This window comes from Anser brachyrhynchus, assembly GCF_964034855.1.
Source record: "Anser brachyrhynchus genome assembly, chromosome: 12".
NCBI lineage: Eukaryota > Metazoa > Chordata > Aves > Anseriformes > Anatidae > Anser > Anser brachyrhynchus.
The window spans coordinates 10762953-10786118 of NC_137707.1; the positions used below are offsets into that span (position 1 = coordinate 10762953).

The following is a 23166-nucleotide window of genomic DNA, read 5'->3' on the forward strand; positions in this document are numbered from 1 at the left end:
TCGCAAAGAGACAGAAGAGCAGAGCCTGACTAGGCAGCCATGCTGCTGCAGAGCCAGGCTGGTGTTGGAGAAGTGCTGCTAATCTTTGTGAACATTGGGCATGATTTGGTCAATAATACATTCAGCATTGCAATACTACCTTGGCATCCACAGATACGGATCCATTTTATAGATGCACAGTGAAATGGCAGGGAAGGAGGTGATAGTGATGGATTTCTTCCCGTGCAGAGACATAGTCCAGCACAGATCCAAGTGCTGCTGCTATATGGGGTCCTGCTCAGATGAGCAGGTACTCAGGGCCATGTCCACTGCCAGTGCTGGGACTCACTCCATCCAATAGCTGTACCTAAGCAAAATAGGTTTGGGACTAACTCTACACAGATAATAAATGAAACTTCTCACCTATTTTGACACTGAATATGAAAAATATGTAAAATAGTATGTGTCTTTTTCTATTAATATGAAAAAAATGAAACAGCTAATTTGAAGAAAAGTAAACGAATCACACTGTGTTAAGGGATTCAGGAATGTCACAGTTCTTCATGTGATCACTAGTCAGCAATTGTTTATTATAGAATCACAGAATCGTTAAGGTTGGAAAAGACCTTCAAGATCATCCGGTCCAACCATCACCCTACTACCAATGCGTACTGGGTCTGGCTGGGATGGAGTCAACTTTCCCTGCAGCAGCCCATACACCACCGAACCATGTCCCTAAGCACCACGTCCAACCTTTCCTTGAACACCCCCAGTGACAGTGATGCCACCACCTGCTGGGCAACCCGTCCCAATGCCTGACTGCTCTTTCTGAGAAGAAATGTCTCCTCATTTCTAACCTAGACTTCCCCTGCCACAACTTGAGGCCATTCCCTCTAGTCCTATTGCTAGTTATGTGTGAGAAGAGGCCGACCCTCAGCTCCCCACAGCTGACTTGTAGGTAGCTGCAGAGAGCAATGAGGTCTCCCCTGAGCCTCCTCTTCTCCAGACCAAACACCCCCAGTTCCCTCAGCCGCTCCTCATAGGACTTGTGCTCCAGGCAGCAGCACCCTGAGACTAGAGAGGACCGTACCACCTGCATTTTTTTATTTTTTTAATATTTGTTTTTCCAGTTTCTGTCACTCCGCAGCGCCTCGCTCCCCTTCACGCTCCCTCCGACCCCGTCCCTCCCCGGCTCCCCGTTCCCCGCCCCTGCGCCGAGCAGCCCGCCCGGCCTGCGGCCCGGCCCCGCCGCCACGTGACGGGCGGAGGGCGGCGAGGCAACATGGCCGCGGCGGGGTAAGCTCCGCTCCGCTCCGCGGCCGCGGTACCGGCGCCAAGCCTCGGCCGCCCGCCCGCACCCCCTGTGGTGGACCGGCCCTGCCGGGGCGAGGGCGGCGGGGAGGAGCCGCGGGGGGGCCCTGGGGGTCGGGGGTGGCGGCGGGATGATGGTGGAGATGGCGGCGGCGGCTCCGGGCGGCTCGCGGTGCAGCCTGTCGCCTGTGGCGACAGCCCTCGGGTGACAGCAGCCCGTGTGTTGCGGCAGAGCCGTCGGGGGTGCCGCGGGTCGCGGCGGTGCCCGGTCCTTGCTGGCTGCACTCACAGAGCCTCCCTGCCCCGTCTGTTGGGAGGTGATGCAGGCGGGCAGGCACAGGCTGGTAGCACAAGGGCTCGATTCTTTTTTTTTACGGCCGAACTCTGCCGTTTTTCCAGTGCTTGGAGAGTTTGTGACAGGTCCTAGCGCTGACATTCCTTGCCAGGTCCAGCTGATAGCGAAGCTACGCCACAAGTGAAGGAGCGGATAGGACATGGGACGGGACAGCGACTTAAAACTGCTGAGGTAGTTACAAGAAGTGCTTAGCTGGCAGTGAGGGACACGTCCAGTTTGTGCCATAAAGGCAGCAGTTGCTTTCACTGTTTCCCTTGCATAGCATAGTTGCTAGTGCTGCTGTTAGTGTAGGCCTCTTGATGTGCTGTGGAAACAGCATCAAAAATTGGCTAGAACTCAAGCTGATGGTGATGATTCTGTCTGTTGCTCAAAACAAATAAATAAGGCCCAGCTAACAGATAACTTCTGGAAGAATAGTTTCAGAGTTTCTTAGCTTTATTAAAATCTGGATCCTGTCTTCATGGCCTTGGTAGAACAGATGTGACAGACCAGAAATTTTCTTCTGAAAACCAGAGGTGCTCAAAAACAGACATAAAATGGAATTCCTGGTTGTTACATCAAAACAAAACCAAACATTAGATGGATCATACCATAACAAAGTATCTCTCTGAAAATATAAAAATTCTGAAATAAACCTTGAAAATGGACATTTCCAAGCGCAAGAAAAATATCCTTTAAAGAAACAGATGCAGTTTAATGTTCTTAGGTACACTTTACTTTGAGTATGGTAAAATGAAAGAGCTCTTGTGTGGGCTTAGGCCTAAATGATCATAAAAATTGTATGTGACAGGCAGCAGGGAAACTGCCAGCTGCTGTGGGAGGCCTTTCCAGACTGAGTAATGGCCGAGTTCTGGTACCAGGGTAGTAAAATGAGGAAGCTGAACTTCAAGTGTCCTCTCCTGGTCTTGCAAGTAGCCATTTCTAACACTGACTATTGCTTATTTGCGGAAGTTTGCATAGGTTCAAAGATGTATGTGCCACAAAGCAGTGCTTACTTTAAATACTCTTCATTACAAATTATCATATATATAGTTCTGTGTTACAGTTCTGAGTTGAGTTTGTGGCTGTAGACTCCAGGCTCCCTGTGCTAATGGAAGAATCAGACCTCAAAGGGGCAGCCAGGGTATCGGAGCTAGCCAAGTTCTGGTATTTTTATGTCTTGTGTGATGTAAAGTAGGTGAGTGATCAGAGATCACAGACCAAAACTGAATGCTTCCAGTTCCTTCTTGAGAAGGAACTTTGTGATAGTAGTGTTAGGTGGCGAATTCACAGAGAGCTTTGTGTTGATCCAATTGTGTGTGTATTTCCAGGATTGATACACGTTAGGCAGTCATATACGTGCACCCACTCAATTTACTGTATGTGACATTGCAGTGAATTATATTTGAAACTGAAGTGCTAAATAATTATCATGGCTATACTGCATAGACACAGCATTTTGAAATGGCTGGACTGGAAGAAATAGAGAAAAAAAGAATAGGCTGGTAGTAACCTACTTACCTGTTGTGTATGGCTTGCCAATAGAGCAATGGTCACAACCGAGGGTGGTTACACAGCCAGTCCCGTGTTTGAAGACATTTACTGTGATCTTGACTAGTGAGAGAGTTCTCTTTCCAAATCACTGCTGGCAATAGAAAAGCAGGTATGTAGCTGTGCTCTTTTTCTTTAGACTTAAACACCTGTGTAGGTGCTAGTGTCTGACAAAACTCTCTGCATAAATTGTGGAAAGCTGGTGCTAGGGCCACGCGTACAGAATGAGTCAACCTCTGCAGGCAGAGCAAAGCAGCACACCTTTGGGTGTCTTACTGTGGTGTTATTCCACCCCTGTTTAGTGAGGTTGCCATTGGTTTGGTGTCCAAGTGGATGCAGGAAGGAAGACTTGGAGGAAGCAAACGTCTTAGTCTGTTCTTCCCTGAAAGCCACATGCTTTTCTCTACAGATTCTCACTTGTGAAAGTAGACCTGTTGCCTGGCAAGTCTGTACAATCCAAGGCTTTAATTCACATATGAGCAGAGAACCCCAGCTGCTAAGCAGTATTTGCAAGGATGTTCAGCCCAGCCCTCCTGTGTCCTTCAAACCTTGCTGTGGGATCTGACACATGCAGCAATTGTGATTGTTACTGCAACCTTAAGATAGAGACCAAGGCCGTGCCTGTGACAAAACTGTGCAAATCTAAAACAACTGTATACAATCAAATGATTAACATTGTGGCATCAAACTTAAGCAGGGAGAGTAGGATCTGGTATATACATACAAGGAAAACTCCCTTTTTTGCCATGGGGTTAGCTAAAATGTGCAGAAGAGCGATAATTTTACATCGTAAAGCATTTCAGCCTGAGTGTTAAGATCACACTAAAAGATAGTTTTGAAGTGGTTCAGGGAGACTACGAGTAAGAATTCCTGCCTGACATTATTTCTCCTTTAGTCTCATTTTGGTTGTTGAAGGTTTTAAGTGCAGTAAAAGCATTAACAGTAAACTTATCAGAGATGAAAATGCGTGTGTGTAGCAGTGTCGTATCAGCTCTGGGTTGTAGGCGTACGCCTAGCGGAGGAGGGAGGTCAGAGCCTGTTTTTTTTCCAGAGCAAAAAAACCTGTGAAGACAGTAAAATTACAGTGGAAGTGTCTTTTGTTCTGTCTTCTGAAGCAAAACATAAAAAAGATTGTGCTATAACCTCCGCCCTTTTTTTGGTTTTATTTTCTTATTAGCAGATAAAAAGATCTGAGAGTAACCTATGGCATAAGGGTATCAGATTATGTTCTCTCATTCCTTTTATATTTGCAGTAAGGTGAGCATCTGATTTCCAGTCCCCTGCATGGAGATACTCCAGGGGATGAGCTTGCTTGGATAACAGTTTTCAACATTTTCTGCAGTGCCAAGTTGCTGAGCCACCGCTTTGCACCTGAAAAGTCTTGCCCTTAATTTGTTTAAGGTGTACTATCTGATTTTAAATTTTCAGTAGTTTTTGCTAGGATTGTTTGAACTCGCTTCATTCTTCCGAGAGGCCAGGGTATTCCAAAATGAAAGCTTATGCTGTGCTTCCATGCTATGCTAATGTGCCTCAATAGGTAGTCTGCAGCCCTTGTAATTATCGCCTGCCATGTTGCTGGGTTATCAGGTGTGTGGGGGAAGTAATAAAAATAAATACATTTGGGTTTTGTGCACCATCAGCTGAACTCCTAGGCAGACAGTTTGAAAATTGGATTAGTAAGAGCAATCTTTCACCTTCTAAAATTACTTACACTGTTATATAAAGTAGTTATAAACAAGTAAAATAAAATATTTTATTAGCTCTTTTATGCTGTGTCTGCAGTATGAAATTATAAGGTTTACATTTCTGATGCTGATAAAGCCTTTCAGGAGATTATTTCATGCAGCTATAAATCAAAGGTTACTTTTCAGATTGCCTCTGAAAACTATATAGTAATTAAGGTATGGAGCTCTGCATCTCTAAGGTTAAGTCCGGTCTGTCATTTTAGCACACTAACAGTTTAATTGTAGCTTTCTATCATCTCATCCAGAAGCATTATCTGATAAAAAAACGACTGTCCAGCCATTCAGAAGAATGTCTTCAATAAACTGAGAGAAGCAGAGATGGAGGAGCAAATTGGACTTAAAGCATAGGTTTTATTGATAAAATAGTGTTCATCTGTAACACTGAAGCTTCAAAGTACAACTCTGTTATGTTAAACATGAAGGAAGGGAAAAAAAAAAGGGAATACTCTTAGATTTTCTCCTTGTCCAATTAAAAAAAACATCCTGCACCAAGCCCTAGGCTGCTCCTATAGTTAAGCTACAAAATGTGCAAGTGTGGACCTATAACAAACGTGAATGAATCAGTAATATATTTTTGTAGTATTTTAAACACCTTAGTTACTTAATAAACCTTTTATTTTAAAAACAAGCTGTTTACCTTTAAACTACGTTCTCCAGACAGCCTCTGTTGAGTACAATCTTAGAGGAACTTCGTAGGCTCTGGGCCCAGGTTGTGCTGCCAGAGCGAGGTAGTGCTGTACGGCAGGAGGTCGCTGATACCTGGGGCATGCTCCCATTGGACGTATGTATGAGCTCACTCGCTCACTGAAGCTGCTTCTGTGCGTGCAAGAGTAAACGTATGTACAGATACAGCACATTCACAGATACTGCGCGAGCGTGGGGAACTCACCCCATGCCTGCTGACTGCTATCTTCTCTCTAAGGTCCCTGTGTCAGCTACTCCAGCGCTTGCTTCCCAGAGGGCCTTGATGAAGTTTTGCCAGACAGTGTAGCCTTTCACTTCAGTTTTCAGTAATGCAGAACTCACTTTCTTCCCTCTTGTTTTGCCTTTATTCAGCAGAATTAGGCTGTCACTGCTGTCTGCGTCTACTTTTCATGTTACTTTACATAGAGAAAGGTAATGTGATATGCTGTGGGCCATAGCTCCAGCCAGTTGTATCCGCTGTTGCCATCTTTTTCCTTTGGTACTAGTGTGAGCAATGTCTAATTGTAGCCAGAGAGCACTGGTTGTATGCAGCATCTCTTCCCCTGGAGTGATAAGTGTCTTGTTTGTTGAGTTGCATTAAACTTACTTTTTTCTACTAAAGTAACAAGCACTGTGTGTCTGAATTGTGCCACCCACTGTCTGTCTTCCATTAACTGCCAATTAAAAAAAATCTCTTCTAGACCTTCTTTTTGGCTGGGGAATGAGACCCTGAAAGTGCCTGTAGCACTCTTTGCCTTGAATAGAAGACGGCTGTGTGATCGCCTGAGACAGAATAAGGATGTCCAGAAGAACTCAATTGTTCTGCTGCAGGGTGGAGAAGAAACCCAGAGATATTGCACTGATACTGGTATCGTGTTTCGCCAGGTAAGGGTTGAATCAGAGCTTCAAATCAAATTAAGTAACCGCCTCTAACTGCATGAATTTTTAAACCATTTTTAATTATTCTTCCTTTATCTCAGATGTGTCTGTTGCTTTGCTTCACTGAAATAAATTGATTTCTTTGTTACATCATTGCCTCTTCAGCTCTGGTTGCTCTTATTCTATCAGTGCTTTCCTGTGTGGGCTCATGTGGCTTAAAGGGCCTAAACCAGTTCTTACCAATTGTTTAACAACAACATTTAACAAAATGAACATCATCATTTAACATAATATTAAAGGCAGCAACTGAATATGTCATATTTTTTTCAGTCTTGATTGTCACCAAAAAAAAAACCTTCTTTCTGTAATGAAACATGTTACAATGACCTAAACCAAATTAATTCATAGAAAAGTGTATTTAAAGTATATTCACTGTTTATAGATAGTGTATTCCACATACCAGGATGTATCTCAGAATTTACAATGTCTTCTCAGATTAGACACTTCCTTAAATACTCACATGTTCTCCTGTCACAGAGAGGACTTAATGACTTGTTAATGTCATGATGAACACATTATTAGTACAAATTCATTTTGTTTTATGAATTTAATTGAGCAGTTTTACATTTTGAAGAAACAAAACCAATAAATTCCTGTCTAGATAGTGTGCATCTTGATGTAGTTATTGGTCTGCGTTTAGAGATGAATGTTTCAGGGTATCAGAGTGAATGCCTGTCCTTACCAATATTCATCTTTGTATTTTTTGGTATTTTGTTGTTTGCATGTTTGTTTTTAAAATAACTCTTGGCTAAGAGCTGTTGAAGCTTCCTTTTTCTCTCTGGGAGACCGAGTCTTCACTTCAGGACCAACCCAGTGAATCTGCACTCTACTTTTGCCTTGTCTCATGTGACATGATTATTTCTTCCTGATACTACATTCCCTAATTCTAGACTGGAAGAATGTGTATTATTATGCTGAGTTGACTGTTTTTTATTTCTTATAGTAGCTTATTATCTCTGGTTATTTCCAGTTGCCAGCAGAAGAATTTATTAAAACCTAACACTAATCAGTCTGAAAAGCTTTAAACCTAAACCACTTCCTTTACTTCCCGAAACAAAATAGATCTCTTTCAGTATGTAGTGTAGTGTATTTTTAGAGTTGCTAGAAATGAGGGTTTACTTTTAAGAATATATTTTGTCTTAACCTAGGAATCTTACTTTCACTGGACTTTTGGAGTAACTGAAGCAGGCTGCTTTGGAGCAGTAGATGTTGATACTGGAAGATCCATGATTTTTGTTCCACAACTCCCTGAAAGTTATGCAGTTTGGATGGGAAAGTAAGACATATCTTTTAACTGTGTTAAGATGTATCTGGGTATTTAATGCAATTGTCTGAAAAGCTGAAATATTACCTGATTTTAATCAGATGCCTCCAAATCATTTGGTGTGAACTGTAGTGATATGTCTATGCAGTGATGCAAAATGTGATCAGTTGGTATTGATCAGGTGACATCAAATGATCCACCACCATTCTGGAGAGAATACGTGTCCAATTGAAACCTATGAATCTCCTGGTATCCATGAAAGGAAGCTGAACAATAAAGAAAAGTAGAAATCTTCTGTTAAATCAGAACAAGCTATTTAGTAGACTTTTTCAAGCTGCTTTACCAGGTTGCAGCCTTCTCAGCTAATGAGACTTTTTGAGTGGGAAGAGGTAGTTTAGCCTTTGATACTTTATTTTTTTTAAAAGAACCATCTGACTGGGGAATGTGATTTTAATTCTGTTCTGTGAGTATGCTATAAACATCTCTTTTTCTATCCACATAGGTAGTAAATATTGCTCAGTGCTATAGTAGTGAAGGGATTAATTTATTTATGTGCACGTTTCCTTTCTCAATCTTAATAGTATTTATACTGTTCAACAAGCTGTAAATTTTTTTTGGTGTCCACATGGTCTCAGAATATTGGATTACTTCTAATTTAATATTTTAAGCCCAGGTTGCTTAGTTTCTAATTGAAGCTATCACTTATATTTTAATGCTAATTTTGGGAAAAGGAAAACAATTGCAACCAATCCCATATGCTGAACTGTTAGACCATATGGTAGGGCATGGCTGCTGCCTTCTCAGAGCGTTTATATGAATATCACTCCCTTAGACCTGTCTTGGAACTTAAATTGTTTATGATCACTTTAAAATGCAAATACTGCTCTCTGAAATACTTCAGCTGAGTGCTGCACCTGTATGGGAGGGTAGCTGCTGTTTAACTCCCATATGTCCTGTAAACTCTGTTCCCTAGTGGAGGTTGTTCGCGTTTACAGACAAAGCTTTTCCTCCTCCTAGGTTCTTTTCTGCTAGTTCAAATCATCTGTTTCATACCCATGCAGATCATACCTAATCTGGAAAGTCTTTATAATATTACTGAAATTCCACTGTGTCATTTTATATTTTTAAACAAAATGGTGTTGTTTATATATGGTAGCCTTTTTGATTTGTTGTGCAACACTCATTATTGGTTCATTTACAGAATTACAGGTCTGGGTAAAAATGGTTTATTGCCATTGTGTCTTTTCTTGTGGAATATAATGAAGCAATTGCCTTTATTGCAGTGTCTTTGTTTTCTAAATTCTCCTCCTTACCCTTCCTGCATCCCTCTGTTTGGATCTTGTTTTCTTTTCTGTCAGCCCTGGCCATGTACTTCTCCTGCTTGTCAGAAGGATAGAGGAATAACTCATTTGTGAGGCAGCAGCAGTTCTGCTTCATAAGTTAGTTGGCGGGGGGTACTGCACACAGCTAGGGATTGTGTTCCTTCCCAAAAGAGTCAATTTTAAGTCAAAAGTAGCACTGAAAGAAAAACAATTTGCTTTCCATCCTCTGTTTACCTACTATAGTTTGCCTTGGAAGTGCATTTTTCTGTGCATGTGGAAGGTATGATCTGCCCATCAAAGAAACATTCGTTTGACATTGATGAAGCACAGATCTATGCAATCCCTTGTATGATATTTGCAAGGTTGGTATTTTAGTGAGGTCTATAGCTGGTCTTCTAGTTCATAGTACAGCATGAGGTTGATTTGTCTGCTATTTATATTGCCCTCTATTTAAGACAGATGTGGGAATCTGCTACTTGAGTTAGTCAGAAATATGCAGATTCTGTTAAAATAAGTGCAGAAGGCTCTTTTCTCCTACTGTATTACTAAAAGTCCTGTGTAATGTTCCGGCGTGCTTCCACTTTTGAAGGACGTACCTTTGGGCTCCATCAAAGACATCACTTAGGTAATATGGCAGTCAGAAAGGTTAACCTTTTTGCCATTAAATAGTGCAAAAGTGGGACTACTTTGCTTCTTTCAAATTGCAGTGTTAGGTTGGCCAAAACCAGTGAAGTGCCAGTGAGAGCATTTGGTTGGAGATGAATAGACTATTAGTTTACAACAGAGACCATGAACACTAGAATTATTTTTAACTTGCCAGTTACACTTGCTTCTGTAAGTAAGGGGTGATTTTGCATGCTGATGAGAGTAGGAACTCTTACCAGCTCACCTGATGGTGAACACAGAGAAGAGGACTGCACCATCCTGGGCTGCTATCTGCCAGTATCCTGTAGTACCGGTGGTGACGGGAACGAGCACTTGTTTGGGAATGTTACTCATCTTGTAGGACTTCTGTCCGTATGTGTATGCTCTAAAAATTTGTAAATAGCTGTAGGGCTGTTTTTAGAAATCCTTCAAGCTAAAAATAACCTCTGCAGATTTAAAAGGGAGGAGAGATTTAACTAAACTCACAATTTAGACAATGAATGTTCTCAAAAAAAAAAAAAAAAAGGCAGCCCCTTAAAAAAAAAAACAACAGGGAATTGCAGAATTGTTACGAGGATATTTGTTTGACTGGTGGTCCTACTTCCATGTTGAGAAGGAACAACAACACTCAGTCTGTTTTTAAATTTTCTCCAGCCAACAACTAAAAAAACCATTTTGCACATTTGATTTTTTTTAACTCTACCCACTACCCCTCCAGTTATTTGTAAGGCAGAAACAAAGACTTTCATGAGATGGCTCAGAGGATAAGCTTTTGCTCTTCTGAATTTTTTTTTTTTCTATTCTTACTTTTGGAGGAAGAGTTTAAGAAATGAATGTGATAATAGAAAATTGTAAAGGCTTCAGAAGCGTAACTGTGTTATGAATGCCCCTCTTTTCCTGCACAGTCTTACCTAGTCAAGTTTGTGGTGCAAAGCTGTTAGCAATTGTTTTTATTCCTAGGAAGCATTAAGCTGGTATGACTGTATGTCTTGCACAGAGACTTCAATTTCACTAATTATTGCTGCACCTGCCATTTACCTCCTTAATTATAAATGACAGAACTAGTCAGTGTGCTGATTAAAGATATTTTATAAAGTAAAACATACTGTACAGCAGCTGCTTTATGTGGAGTGGATGCCAAAATAACTTAATTGCCTTGCCACATAAAGAATGTTTTTAATGGAAAACAAAAATATTTAACACTTTCATTCTCTAACTTTAGAAATACATATTAAATGAGCAATATTTATAAGCAGTTTCCTTTGTTTTCTTTCAAGCCCTGATGGCTAATTGGTAAGTGTAACAACATTAACGTTGCATCTGATGTAAGTAATATTTTCCCATGAAGCTGATTGGAAGCTATCTGTATTGGTGAAGTATAACCTTGGTGTGGCACTTTGGAGCTACAGTAAAGCACAATGAAATGCCTTACAAATGTGAAGATTTCTCAGTGACCTAATGAGGAAGCTTCTCAAATATTGTCAACATTTTCAAAGTAGATTATAACTAAAAACAAACCTTGGTTTTGGTGATTAAACTTGTCAGATTTCAGCAAAGCTATCAAATTGTACTGCCCTTTGAAAATGGTGCAAAATTATGTATATACTTTTTCCCAAGAATTTATGTAAAAAAAGTTTTAAGGCTCCATGTGTCAGTTTTTTCCTATAGACTATATGTGGTCATGAAAATTAGAAGCTTAGATGCAAAGAAGTCACTTTCTCTTTCTCCTTTATGAGGATAGGTGAATTTTTGTGGCATTTGTATTTTGAATAACTGAGCGTTAAGTTTATGTACAGCATGGTATGCTTATCCAGCTGCGTCATGGCAGCTGAGGCTGGTGCATTGATTGGCCCAAGGTTTGGCTTCAAGAAAGCAAGGTCTGTACTAAGCCCGCTCTCAGCAAGCTGAGATTTGAGACAACCCCTGACAGGTAGAGGGGTGTATGTGGGTGCTGTAGGGGACAAACTGTAAATCACCTTAATCATTCTTGACGCAGATTTTGCAGGAATGAAGGACACTCTCTAGAAGTTTTAATGATGCTGTACTTGTAGGCCCCTTTCTCTGTAAGGTGCTCTGGAGCTGTGTATCCAGATAATATACTCTTAGGAGGGTCTTAATTTTACCTTCTGAACTATCTGGCATGTCATCCCCTGATACTTTGTCTGGCAGTTTTTCCTTTAAGGTAAAATATACTTGATGTTTTCCTTTGCCATGTGTATCAGTTCAGTCCTTTCCCAACATTTATCCTGTTCCCTTACCCACTGAATTTTTATTTTGTTGTTCAAAAAAATAATAAAATTTGTTTTTTAATCACTTTAGGTCATCTTATTACTGTTTTGTACCAACTAGCAATTGCAATTTATCTGCAAAGTTTGTTACCACCTGCAAATACCATCTGTGGATCTCATGAACATATTCAGTCCTGCTTCTGCTTCTGAATACCATCAGAACTAATTTCAGTCTTTGCAGTATCCCACTAATCAAGACTTGCAGTCTCTTGCTGTTTATCACTTTAACTTCTGAGAACATCGGTCTAAATTGATACAGCACTTCTCAGTGTGGTAGTTGGAGGGTTTCCCAGCCCTTGAAAAGCTCATCTTTTTATTTATTTTTTATTTTCTGCTTTAGGTCTTTCAAGTCCAGGTCACATCATAGTGTTCATGTCCAAGCCAATTTGAGTTGATTTTGGAGAGTAAGATTCTTCAGAGAGATATCTATCAAATATTTTACTATTATTCTGGTAGTACATCTGTTGCTTTACCCTTCATTCAGTCCTTTTGAAACTCTGTCCAGTAAAGCTCGTTGCTTTTGATTGACGAGAATGATTTGTGTAATTCCCCATGCTGCTTCTTTTCCAAGATTCTGTTTCTCTCCATGGTATGGTGATTCCTGTTTCTTGTTTTCTATTCATTTATTATGGTATTACTCTGTGGATAAAAAAAATACTTCTGTAGACTAATTACTGTCTGAATTGTGCTTGCCACTTCACTGATGATCGTTTTTCTCTAAATAGTGCTGCTCTAGTGCTCTGACTTCTCAAATTATCACTTTAGTTGTCTCAGTGTTGCAGTTGCCCACAAGCTTCGTTAATCCAGGACAAATGTGTACTGTTCCTATCATGTTTACTTCAGTGATTATTTGTATAAATCTTTGCTTTTTAGATGCTTAACTTTCTTTGTGTTTCTTGCTGACAACATTAAAAAAAAAATAAGTCATATCAGTCCATTGATTTGCAGTCACACCAGCATGCACCTTTGACTGGATGCACAATTTGGCAACTCAGGCAGTGTTGAAGTGCTTTTTTGTCCTCTGCTCTTTTTCATTTAGGTGTGTTGAGAAATAGAATGGACCCGAAGTAAATCTGCCTAACAATGCCGCACCAGAGTTTTTAGATGTGGCTTTAAACCACAGCATGAGGAAAGTTAAATCTTGCCTGTGCACGTTTCATGCCTGTGGTAAGAGGGGAAATGTTGGTAACCCACACCAGGCATTTCTTATTTTATACTTTATTTAATGCGCTAGCAGGAGTATCGAGTTCAGTGGTATAAATTTCTGATAACATTTTGAAATATCAGAGAATCCAAGTTTTCTTTGATCAGGCATGCCATCTGTTTTTCCTCCAAGGATTCAGATGCTGCTGGTAGGAAAGCAAGCTGCAGCAAAAGCAATGCCTGTGGGGATTTTCCAGCAGTGCTCCAACAAGGATCTGCACCTCCGCTCTGTCTTCTGCTGCGCAGCTGCCTGGTTGGAGTGCAAAGCTCTTTGCTTCTCATGGGCCAGGATTCGAGGAGGCACTGCAGGATGCAAAAAACCCTCAAGTGAAGTATCTACAGCGCGGCCTCTGTTCTTGCACTTGTAAAATTGCGTTCTCAGCTGTTGCTGTTAACTGTTTTCTTTAGGTTTTGTGTTTGCTAGGACCTTTGCTGTGTCTGCCCCAGCACACTCGCTTTCAGTGTTTGAGGCAGGACTCTGGAAGAGTATTGTCTGCATTGTGCTATGTCAGGAGAAACGTACAAAGGGGAAAAAAACAAGTGTTTTGTAAAGTAGGGTAGGGAAAAGTGTAATGAATATTAATGCATCTTAAGAGCTAAATGTGGGTGAAAAACAGACAGGCTGTGTTATACTTGCTGTGTACCCCTTTGCCTGTGTACGTGCTGGAGCTCTTCTCCTCGACCCTGCTCCTAGGAGATGCCAGGTGCTTTTTTGTCTTAGGGTGGTGTGATGCAGTGGATCGGAGACTGTTTGCATGGATAGGTTCTTTGTGTCCTATGAGTTGTTTTGGCAAATTCCTTTAATTTCTCTGTGGTTTTCCTTCCTTTACAAGTTAGAGGAGAGGAATATTGTCACCCTCTTAGAGCTGTTCAGGTCATTTAACACTGCTGTAAACATAGGTACTGCTTCCTTTCATGCTGTTACCAATTAATATGGGAGCTATGGGGCATGCTGCACACGTTTCGGACCTTGCTGTAATGCTTCTAGTTGTGGGACATAAAATACTGCTGCTTTTCCTTCCAAAATAGGTGTGCTTCCAAAGTGAAAGCAGAACATCTGCTATTGACAGATGCAATGTGTAACTTTCTAAGTTAAGAAGCATGAATTTCCACTGGTGTATAACACGAAGTGGAACACTGTTACTATATAGTGACCTCGAAATTATACTTACCCTCTTAACCAGTGTAATTGTGTCCTTTGTTGCAAGGAGAGATTTCTTATGAGCATTTGTCAACAGTATTATGCCATGGGAAATCATTTTGGGATTTCAGTATATAAAAATTTCCTTTGTTACAGCTTTTTCTGTGCCTAGTACAGAGTCCTTCTCCAAGCCAAAGAATTTTATTTGCAGAAAGAAATAAAGCAAAGGTTACCACCTTGCAAGTTTTCTGTGATTTTGTTTTTTCGGGTAGCTCTTGATAATATCTTTTAAATATCAAATCAAGATGCTGCCTCTTGAGATAGAATTTATAGAAAGCTTAAAGGTCTTTTCTTTGGGGAATGCATATGATGGGAACAGCTGAGCAGGAGCCGTGAGACAGCCTATAAAATAGACGAGTTTGTTGAGAGTTTGGCCTTTATTAGGAAGAACTGTGAGAGTCTCCTCAACAATTTATTTCTGATTTCTTAAACCCAGCAGTCTGTATGTTGCTCGTAGTTTTCCTGCTTCTGCCTAAGCTGTTTGTGACCTTGGGAAGTCAATATCTAACACCCAGTGTCCTGCATCCAGTATCATGCATGTGGACTCTGCTGTTTTGTTGTTCTCCAGCATGGGACCTCAGTTGCAGCCCTGCAACTTTTTTCAGTCAGATCAGCCTGAGTCTCGATCTTCAGTTCAATTTCTGTTAAATTCTGATATATTTTTTTTATATCCATCTGCTGTATTTTTTATATCCATATTTTTCTGTGCTATATCAAAAGGAACAAGGAAAAGAAGTTTACATGTACGCAGGCACTTCTGTCCTTCGAAGGATAAACAGAAATCTAGAAACATGTGGAAAGGGACTAGCATTAAGGTTGTCAGAATACATGCTGGAGACTGCCTGTGATACCAGCGAGCCCATTAATGCTGTTTCTTGTTAAACCTAACTGGATGCCTTTTAATCTTCCTGTTAGATAGTGAAATTCCTTTTGGATATATAGGTGATTGTATTTTTTTTTTGACAAAGTCAGGAACATCTGCTGGTATCTTGTAAAGCCTCCTGTGTTGCTCTTTCTAGCAGTTCTCAACACCCCCTTGTTTGGTTAATGTTTTGCCATCTGTTAACGTGATGATATTGTAATGAGGAGGGAGTTTATTGGTGAAATTCTGACAGTATTAAAACATTGCTTTGGTATCCCTTTTCCTCCTTCACCTCTGCTTTGCTGATGCATTGTATTTATCTGGGTTTATTATTGCCTAGGTTCTTACCCTTCGTATGCAGTCCCACTGAAATTTTTACTTTGCTTTAAGCTCTTTCTAGTAAGGCCTGAGGAATGGGTTGTTTACTGGGTGGAACTTCAGTTGCTGAAAGCTCTGCTTCTCCATCCAATTTACTCCTTGTGCATGTGTTTCCTCTCACAGGAGGAAAAATGCCATGCAACTCATGCGGTGGCTTTATAGTTGTGAATTTGTGCGTGCTCCAATGCCTTGTAAAGGCACAATGTGCAGGCTTATGTATGTGTGAGCTTTGCTTAGTAGAGACTATTTGCTTAAGAAGTGAGTTTGCCGTGAGGTGGCGGATTATGTCCTTTACTCTGAATGTGAAACTTAAGGTAAAATGGAGTAAGCAATATTGTTGTGTCCCTAGAAAACCAAAAGCATTGACTGTAGAGTTTGCTAGTTTTAGCTTTTCTTTCTCACTGCCTTAACAATCTTCCCGTTCTGATTTTGTGGTATGAGCTTTGAGAGTTTTTCCGTGCAGTTGTGGCAATAATATTTGGAGGACTTTTTAAGAGAGCACTGCGCCTTGAACACTGTTGTGTAGAAACCCTTTTGCTTTAATCATTAACAATGTCTTTGATATTTGCCTATTACACTTTTGCTTCAGCTATGGTAATTCTTTTAATTACTGGTTATAGGAATGTCACTTTCTGGTAACATCCAGAGGCAGTGAGTCTTAAAGACTTGCTTGTACTAAGCAGTGGATGAGGCACGTGGATCTGTGTTTGAATTGCAGCAGGTAGTCTTTAGAAGGGCATGTCTTGCTTTGTGTCAGTACGTACTTTCTTCCTCTCTAAGATGCTAACAGATCCTCAAAATGGTTGCTGACTTTGATGCAGAGGTAGAACTGATTTTTATAATGTGTAAATAAGCATAACAACTACAATGCATTGAAGCGTACCAATGGTTCTCACGTTTCTGCCTGTTTGGACAAGCTGATGATGGGAACTTAGCTAATGGGGAGCTCTGGATGAGGGGACAAGCTTAGGGCAATGAGTTAGAATGACATGGAAGAAAGCAAAACTGGCAGCTGTAATTCAGACCAGTGCTAGTAAATGGAAAGGTGCAACTGCCGTTTCTTCAGTGTTACTGATGTAACTGTTCAATAAAGTATTTTCATTCTGTGTTTGAGGAAAATGAAAAATATGTGAAGCATTACAAAGTGATGGTGATGAACTTTTTTCTCCTCCGGTGATAAACCTGCAGAAAGTTGAATTGCTCCTAAAGATAATGTTTTTGTCTAGATATTTTAAAAGATCTGACCAAAGGGCTCCCCCACCTGCTGTAGCAATTCAAATATGGAACAGAGAGTAGATCCTGTTCGCAAAATCTAATAGCAGGATATGTAACAATATCAGATGCCTGAAAATCAAACGTGTGCCTGTTCTGATCTCTCCTGGCTTTTATAATCTGTGAATTGCTTGCAGACATGTTAGGAAATATAAGGTATGTGAAAATAGCAGTGGTGTTAAAACAGCCCTGTGATGGGCCCTTGCAATTCCGTGGACTTTTTATAAGTCTGAATGTCCGGTAGTAGACTAATGCAGGACTGGCTGATGCAGCAAACTGTGTGGCTTGTTTTTGTTTGTTTGTTTGTTTGTTTTTCTATTTATTTTATTAACAGGACTGCAGAAAGCTAGATCTTTTTGCTTAATCTGTGTTGTGGGCACTTGCCCTGCTAAAGGTGCTCTGGTCATTTCTGAGGTGTTTACCTGTATTTACATATATGTTTGTGTGTGTATCCGTAATCCTTTAGTAACAAAATAAGCATTCAGGGTGAAGTTAGCCTTACATATCATGCCAATATAACCAATCCAAGTACGCATCATAGATGAACAGTGGTCTTTTTTGTGCTCATGGGTGTTTGTTTTTTTTAAAGTATATGCTTTGCCTGTACTTATAGATTTTTTTGACTCTGGTGCAGTCTCAGACATTGGATCTGTATCTCCCTACCCCATTGTTGCTCTCAATGTTTAGGCTACATAGAATGAAATAAATCGGCTCTTTGTGTCAACCTGTCCTGGTTGCTCTACCTGAGTAGGATATTCAGACATAACCAGATTCCCAAGGAATTGGTTTTTATGCTATAAATTTATGTTTACTGCCACATAATATAAAAGAAGACAAAAAAACAGTACTTGGAGATGAGAATAAGTGTTATATACTAATTGTTATGGAATAAATCTAATATTTTTAGCCAGAAAAAAAAGAAGTGGATAATTACAAGCAAATATTCCTTTGCACCCCAATCTATAGAATTTTATTTAAGGTTTCCTTATCTATACTTTCTGCCAAGCTGCTTTTATAGCTGGCAATTTATTATAGGGTGGCCTATTTGACAAAGTGATAATTAAATAACTCCTAGCGTTAAAAATTTGAAAAAAAAAAATTTTTTTTTTCTTCCACTGTGAATTTAGTTGAACCAAATGGAAAAGATTAGAATAAACTTGAAGGTTATGTTAGGCTATTAAACTGAGTGCAGTTCCTGCTTCCTAGTTTGTAATGCTTCTCTCACTTAGTCTTTTGCTGGTGGTTTTTGTTTGATCAATGTCTAAGAGAAATGGGGTATTACTTCAATGTCTGACTTAATGCTTCACACTGTATGTTTATAGTGAAAATATTGCTCCTCCTCCTCCTCTTCTTTTTCATGTTGCTCCCTCAGTAGAAATTTTATATATCGAAGTTGTCACTTGTGATCAAAAAGTGAATCTTTGCTATTTGGCCCCTTAATAAAGCTTCAGCTTTTAAAATTAAAAAGCACATCAGAATTTGAATATTTTATTTAAAATGTAGGATATCCTTAGCATTTCTCAATTGCTTCAGAGCAAGAAACCAAGTAGGTGAGGTAGAATGAGGAAGAGGGAGGAGGTAGGAAGCACCAGCAGACTGTAAGCACGTTTGGTGTTTAACCCAAGACAACTCAAGCTTTTTTGCTGGACTAGAAAGTGCGATGAGTTCTAAGTGGTGAGCTAGAAACAGTCTCTTCTTGTAGGGAACCTTTGGTGACGGAAGGAGAATGTAGTACTGTAAATAAGTAGAAGTCTTGGACTCCAGCCTAATCTTTCTGACTGCCGTTATCTGTGAGATGCCAGATTTTTGGCAGGCCTCTTGGGTGACGGGGTGCTTGGGCTTGATGGGGTTCCAGAAATTTGGAGTTGCTTATTTCCATGAGGAGATAAAATGACAACTTCTACTGTTCCAGAGGCCCACTACTGACATTTCCAATGAACACTAGTATTTGCTAGGCTGAATTATAAAACTATAGGGAATGGAGATTGAGGGCTTCTTCTGAGGGCTCAAGTGCATTGTTCTCCGTAGGTTTCTGCTCATTTATGCTCACAGTGAATCTAAAAGTTTTTATACAGTTCTTTCCCCCAAAGCCTGTGAAAACTAGGCTGTAGCTTCTGTTCACATCTGCTTACAGAAGTTAATTTTTTTGGATAGGTAAGGAAATACATGATTCAATAATATTTGGGATCATGTCTTCCACTTGGGTAATTCTTCTAATTAATTTATGACTTGCTGTGGGGTTTTCTGCTTGCAGTCTCTGTGGTGATTAATCAGAATTTTGAAACTGGCAGCCCATAGCAGTGTTACAAAAGACAAAGCCAAACCTAAAAATTGTAACAAATTAACTTATTCTACCTGCCTGAAAGTCATTTATAGAGAGAAGTACTCCTAATCTCTATAGAGCGTCAAATGTACTGGAAATGATCAGAACTGAATATAACCTTTGGTTTCCATGAGGCCAGTGAGCGTTCTGTGCAAGGTATAATTCCTTGTGACGGGGATGGTCGGTGCTTGACTTTAATGTGTTCTGCATTTAAATTGTGTAAAAATGAATCCTGAACCCTGTCACTGCTGAGAAACTGCACTGGTTCTCTCTTGCAGTAGCTGATGACGGTGCATGAGGACCTTTCATAGCTTGCCACCAAAATGTGAGCTCTGGTGTTGGTGCCAGCGGTAGCTCAGCGTGAGGTTACACTGGTACAAATTGCCTCTGAATACAGCATGCCTGGATGTGGTTGTAGCTGTGTATAGGAAAAATATGGGTTTGGGGATCTAAAATGTGCGGGAAGAGATGGTGAGATGGTGAGATGTCACAGTGGTGGGACAGAAAGTACGTTGGATGAACTGGAGAGAGAATGGAAGAGATTGGAGGGAATATAGAAAGGTCTTAGTGAGGATCGTATTTGCTTTCCTTTCTCTCTGAGCTTTTGTTTTGCCCTCTTTGCTGCTTTTCTACAGATGATAGTACAGAATTTTTCTGCTTTAATGCAGACTTCCATGTGCATGTTTTCCTTCTGCCTGTTTTGCAAAGGGTGGGTCTGTACAGAAAGCTTCCCAGTAATCCACGGGGAGAGGTGGCTTCTATACCGAAGCATTGTGGCTCCCATGAGATGGGTAGGGGATGGTATTTTGTGGGAAGTGTATGTGAATTTATTTTACCAGTCAGAGGTGCTAATGAATGACAAAAAGATGTGAAGCAGAACCTTGAATACTTCGGAGAGGAGCTGAGGTCTCTCTGTACTTTGTGCTAAAAGTTTGCTGGCTTTCTGTGCAAGGCGGCCAGAACAGGACCTGAAGGAGGGACATGTCTGGGAAGCTCGGTAGCTTGTCAATGGGTGTGATGGAGTCAAAAGTGTCTGAAGGATGACCTGGTTTAATAAACAGAAGCTTAGAACAGAGTGGGAAGCTGCTGGTTTTTTTTTCTGTCCAAGTACAGAAAAAAATCCTCAGCCTTGAAAGGACGAGGAGCTACTTGTGTTCCTCAGATGAATAGAGTGTTCGTAAGGGGAGGTGCTGGATGAATTACAGCTGGAATGGAATCGATAATGGTTTAAAATTAACCGTAACGAAAGAATTAATTTAGCAGCACTTTGCTGTAGACCATGCAAGTATATGAATTAACAAACCAAGAAAAGGACTTTAAAAACAGTTTGTGGAAAGACGGAAGTTTTCTTACTGGCATGTTGGAAAGTGAGACCTACTCTTACTTAAATGGCATTAAATGAAGTTAATAAAATCCAGCACATCTGTGGGCTTACTTTTAAGAAATGTTTAATTTACAAGAAAGAGTTACCGCATCCAAACAATACAGCTAATTGTAAATAGTGCTTTGGAGGTGTTTCTGTAAAGGCTAAAGCATACCGTAAATCGCCACTGGCTGTAAATTAACTGGTTTTACAGTGGGGATCCTTCCGAAACCAGAGGAATTAGTTGAAACTGTAAAAGAGAACAAAAATGGAAAATGCTAAATCTGTTCGTGATGTTTCTGTGGAATATTAAAGTACTTTAATGTGTGAGGAATGAAGGAGGGGGGGAAAAAAGAGATACCTACACTGTAAGCAGAGTATGCAGAAGTTGGAGGTAAGGGAACTGTAAAGAACAGGGTACAGAAAGATAAGAAGATAGAGTGATTTTTTTAATTATATGGAAAATTAACTAGGGAGGGAAGATAAATTATAATTCCTTTGAAATTTCAAGCAGTGATGGGAAGAGTCCACAAAAGAAGCATTGCAAATGAGAACTTACAATGAAATGTTTGTGTTACTTTTGAATAATTACTTCACATACAATTAGATTTAAAAAAAAAATCTGCAATTTGCTGCTTTGGAGCCTGCTTTCTTCATGAGAATACTAAAAACATTTCCATGTCATTGTTTGTTGTCTGGGCCCAATATAATTTGGACCATAAAGGGATGTAAAATGAAGAACTAGTGCACAAGATTGAAAGGATGTCTGAAATCGGAGATGGCAGCCAGCTGACAGCGCGGGCAGCTATGCCACATGTCTTTGTCACTGAGCACCTCCTAAAAACGTTGGGCTCTTGGTCCCACCGATCTGCAAGTTAGATTTTTTTTTTCCGTTTCTGGCCTAATTTACTCTCTTCTTCGTTGGACTTGGGCTGCTGTGGTGTAATGTTTAAACAACTGAAGTGTCTGTCCTGTTGCGCCTCTTGCCCCCCTGCTTTCTTGCAGGAGGCATAACTCACAGAGCTCCCAGCTCCCCTTCTGTTGTCCATGTTTTTCCTCCTGTTTTCATTCCTTTGAGGAAGGGTGTAGGGTGGGTGTGGTTTTTTTGTTGTTTTTTTTTTGTGTGTTTTTTTAAAATTTATTTTACATTTTCAGAAGTCCTGATTATTTTTGTTTCAATATCGGGGGGAGATAGAGATTGGAATTGTGGAATTGGAGAGTAAAATCTTGTGAGTGAAGGACTGAGCCATCGCACAGCCACTGTGTGCCACCAGGGCCGCGGGGAAGTACAGGGGTGCTCGGCCACGCCAGCATCTGCAGCGATAGACGGGAAGCAGATCTTTCACGTCACTCCTGCACTATTTTTCCTTTGCCCAGCTGGGGCAGAAGAAGGCAGAAGTGATTTCATTTTGGACATGGACCATAAAGTCGCACACCCTGTTAGGTTAGAGGAGTGAAACTGTGGGGTCCTGAGGAATAAAGGCTGCAGAACACAGCCCAACAGTCCTCGGGCTGCTTCGTGCTGTGCCAGGGGGCTTACAGCAGGGAAGAGGGTCCTGCAGTGAGTGAGCACCAGAGCAGAAAACGAGTATCTTGTTCATTCTTCAAATATAACACAGGGCAGAGTGGTCTGGTGCTGTTTCAATGCCCTTCCGCCATCTGGTGAGTTGGAAATTGTACACAAATGGCAAAGTTCTTTTAAAAAAACCTGTCTTGTGTAGAGTGAATGGGAAAAATAAAACTTTAGTTCAGGAGGAGACCATGAAATCTAAGTATTCAGCCTGGACTGGATTGAAGCACAATGATTTTGTGGCCGTGGCAACTGTTCTGTGTAATCTACTATTTTGAGAAATTGAATCAAGGTTAGGATTACTAAAACATTCCTTGTATCTGCTTTTTTACTGTGATAGTAGATAATGTAATTTCTTTGTCTGTAGCCTTAAACTATTAAATGTAGCAGTAAAGCTGAATCCAAATGTTTCTTTCTCCTGTTTTCCAAAGGATTCACCCCCCTGAATACTTCAAGAAAAAATATGCTGTGGATGAAGTCCACTACGTGAATGAGGTGAGTTGTCTCTGTGTATGAATATTTTTCTGTGAATACAAAATGGACATGTGGCAGTGATTTTGCTCCTTATAAAGCACTTGTAATTTTTTTTTAAATTAAAGAAAAGAAAAGAAAAGCTGCTACTTTGAGCTGAACACTAAAGTCTTAATCCAAAGACCATCTCATAAACAAGTCTGGGGCATCGTGAGACCTGTCAGTCTATATCTTTATCCAACAGAAACATGTTGCTAAATACATTTCTTTTTTTCAATGCCTTGGAGATTTGAGGAGATTGCTGTCAGGGAGATTGCATGTTTTAACTCCGACTGAGAGCCTGCACTTACTTTATGCATACAAAGAGCTGTGAGGAATAGCTGCCTGCCTGCTTTACTCTTAGTTCGTGTTGAATCACTCTAATATTAGAATAAGCAACCATTTCCCTATTTTTAAATGTG

At 40.4% G+C, this 23166-nt stretch overlaps 1 protein-coding gene across 3 annotated transcripts in view; it reads left to right on the forward strand.

Moving 5' to 3' along the window:
• Positions 1–1125: 1125 nt before the first annotated feature.
• Positions 1126–23166, forward strand: part of PEPD (peptidase D) — a 134791-nt gene continuing 112750 nt past the window's right edge. Inside the window, exons 1-4 of one of the 3 annotated variants that reach the window (XM_080552747.1) lie at positions 1127–1275; positions 6306–6489; positions 7692–7819; positions 22666–22729. In XM_080552747.1, coding sequence (XP_080408873.1) covers positions 1262–1275; positions 6306–6489; positions 7692–7819; positions 22666–22729 — 390 coding nt within the window. In that variant the 5' untranslated portion in view covers positions 1127–1261. Of the gene's footprint in view, positions 1276–1665; positions 1817–6305; positions 6490–7691; positions 7820–22665; positions 22730–23166 lie in introns of those variants that run through there. The other 2 variants (XM_080552746.1, XR_013938464.1) reach the window with 2 other exon arrangements.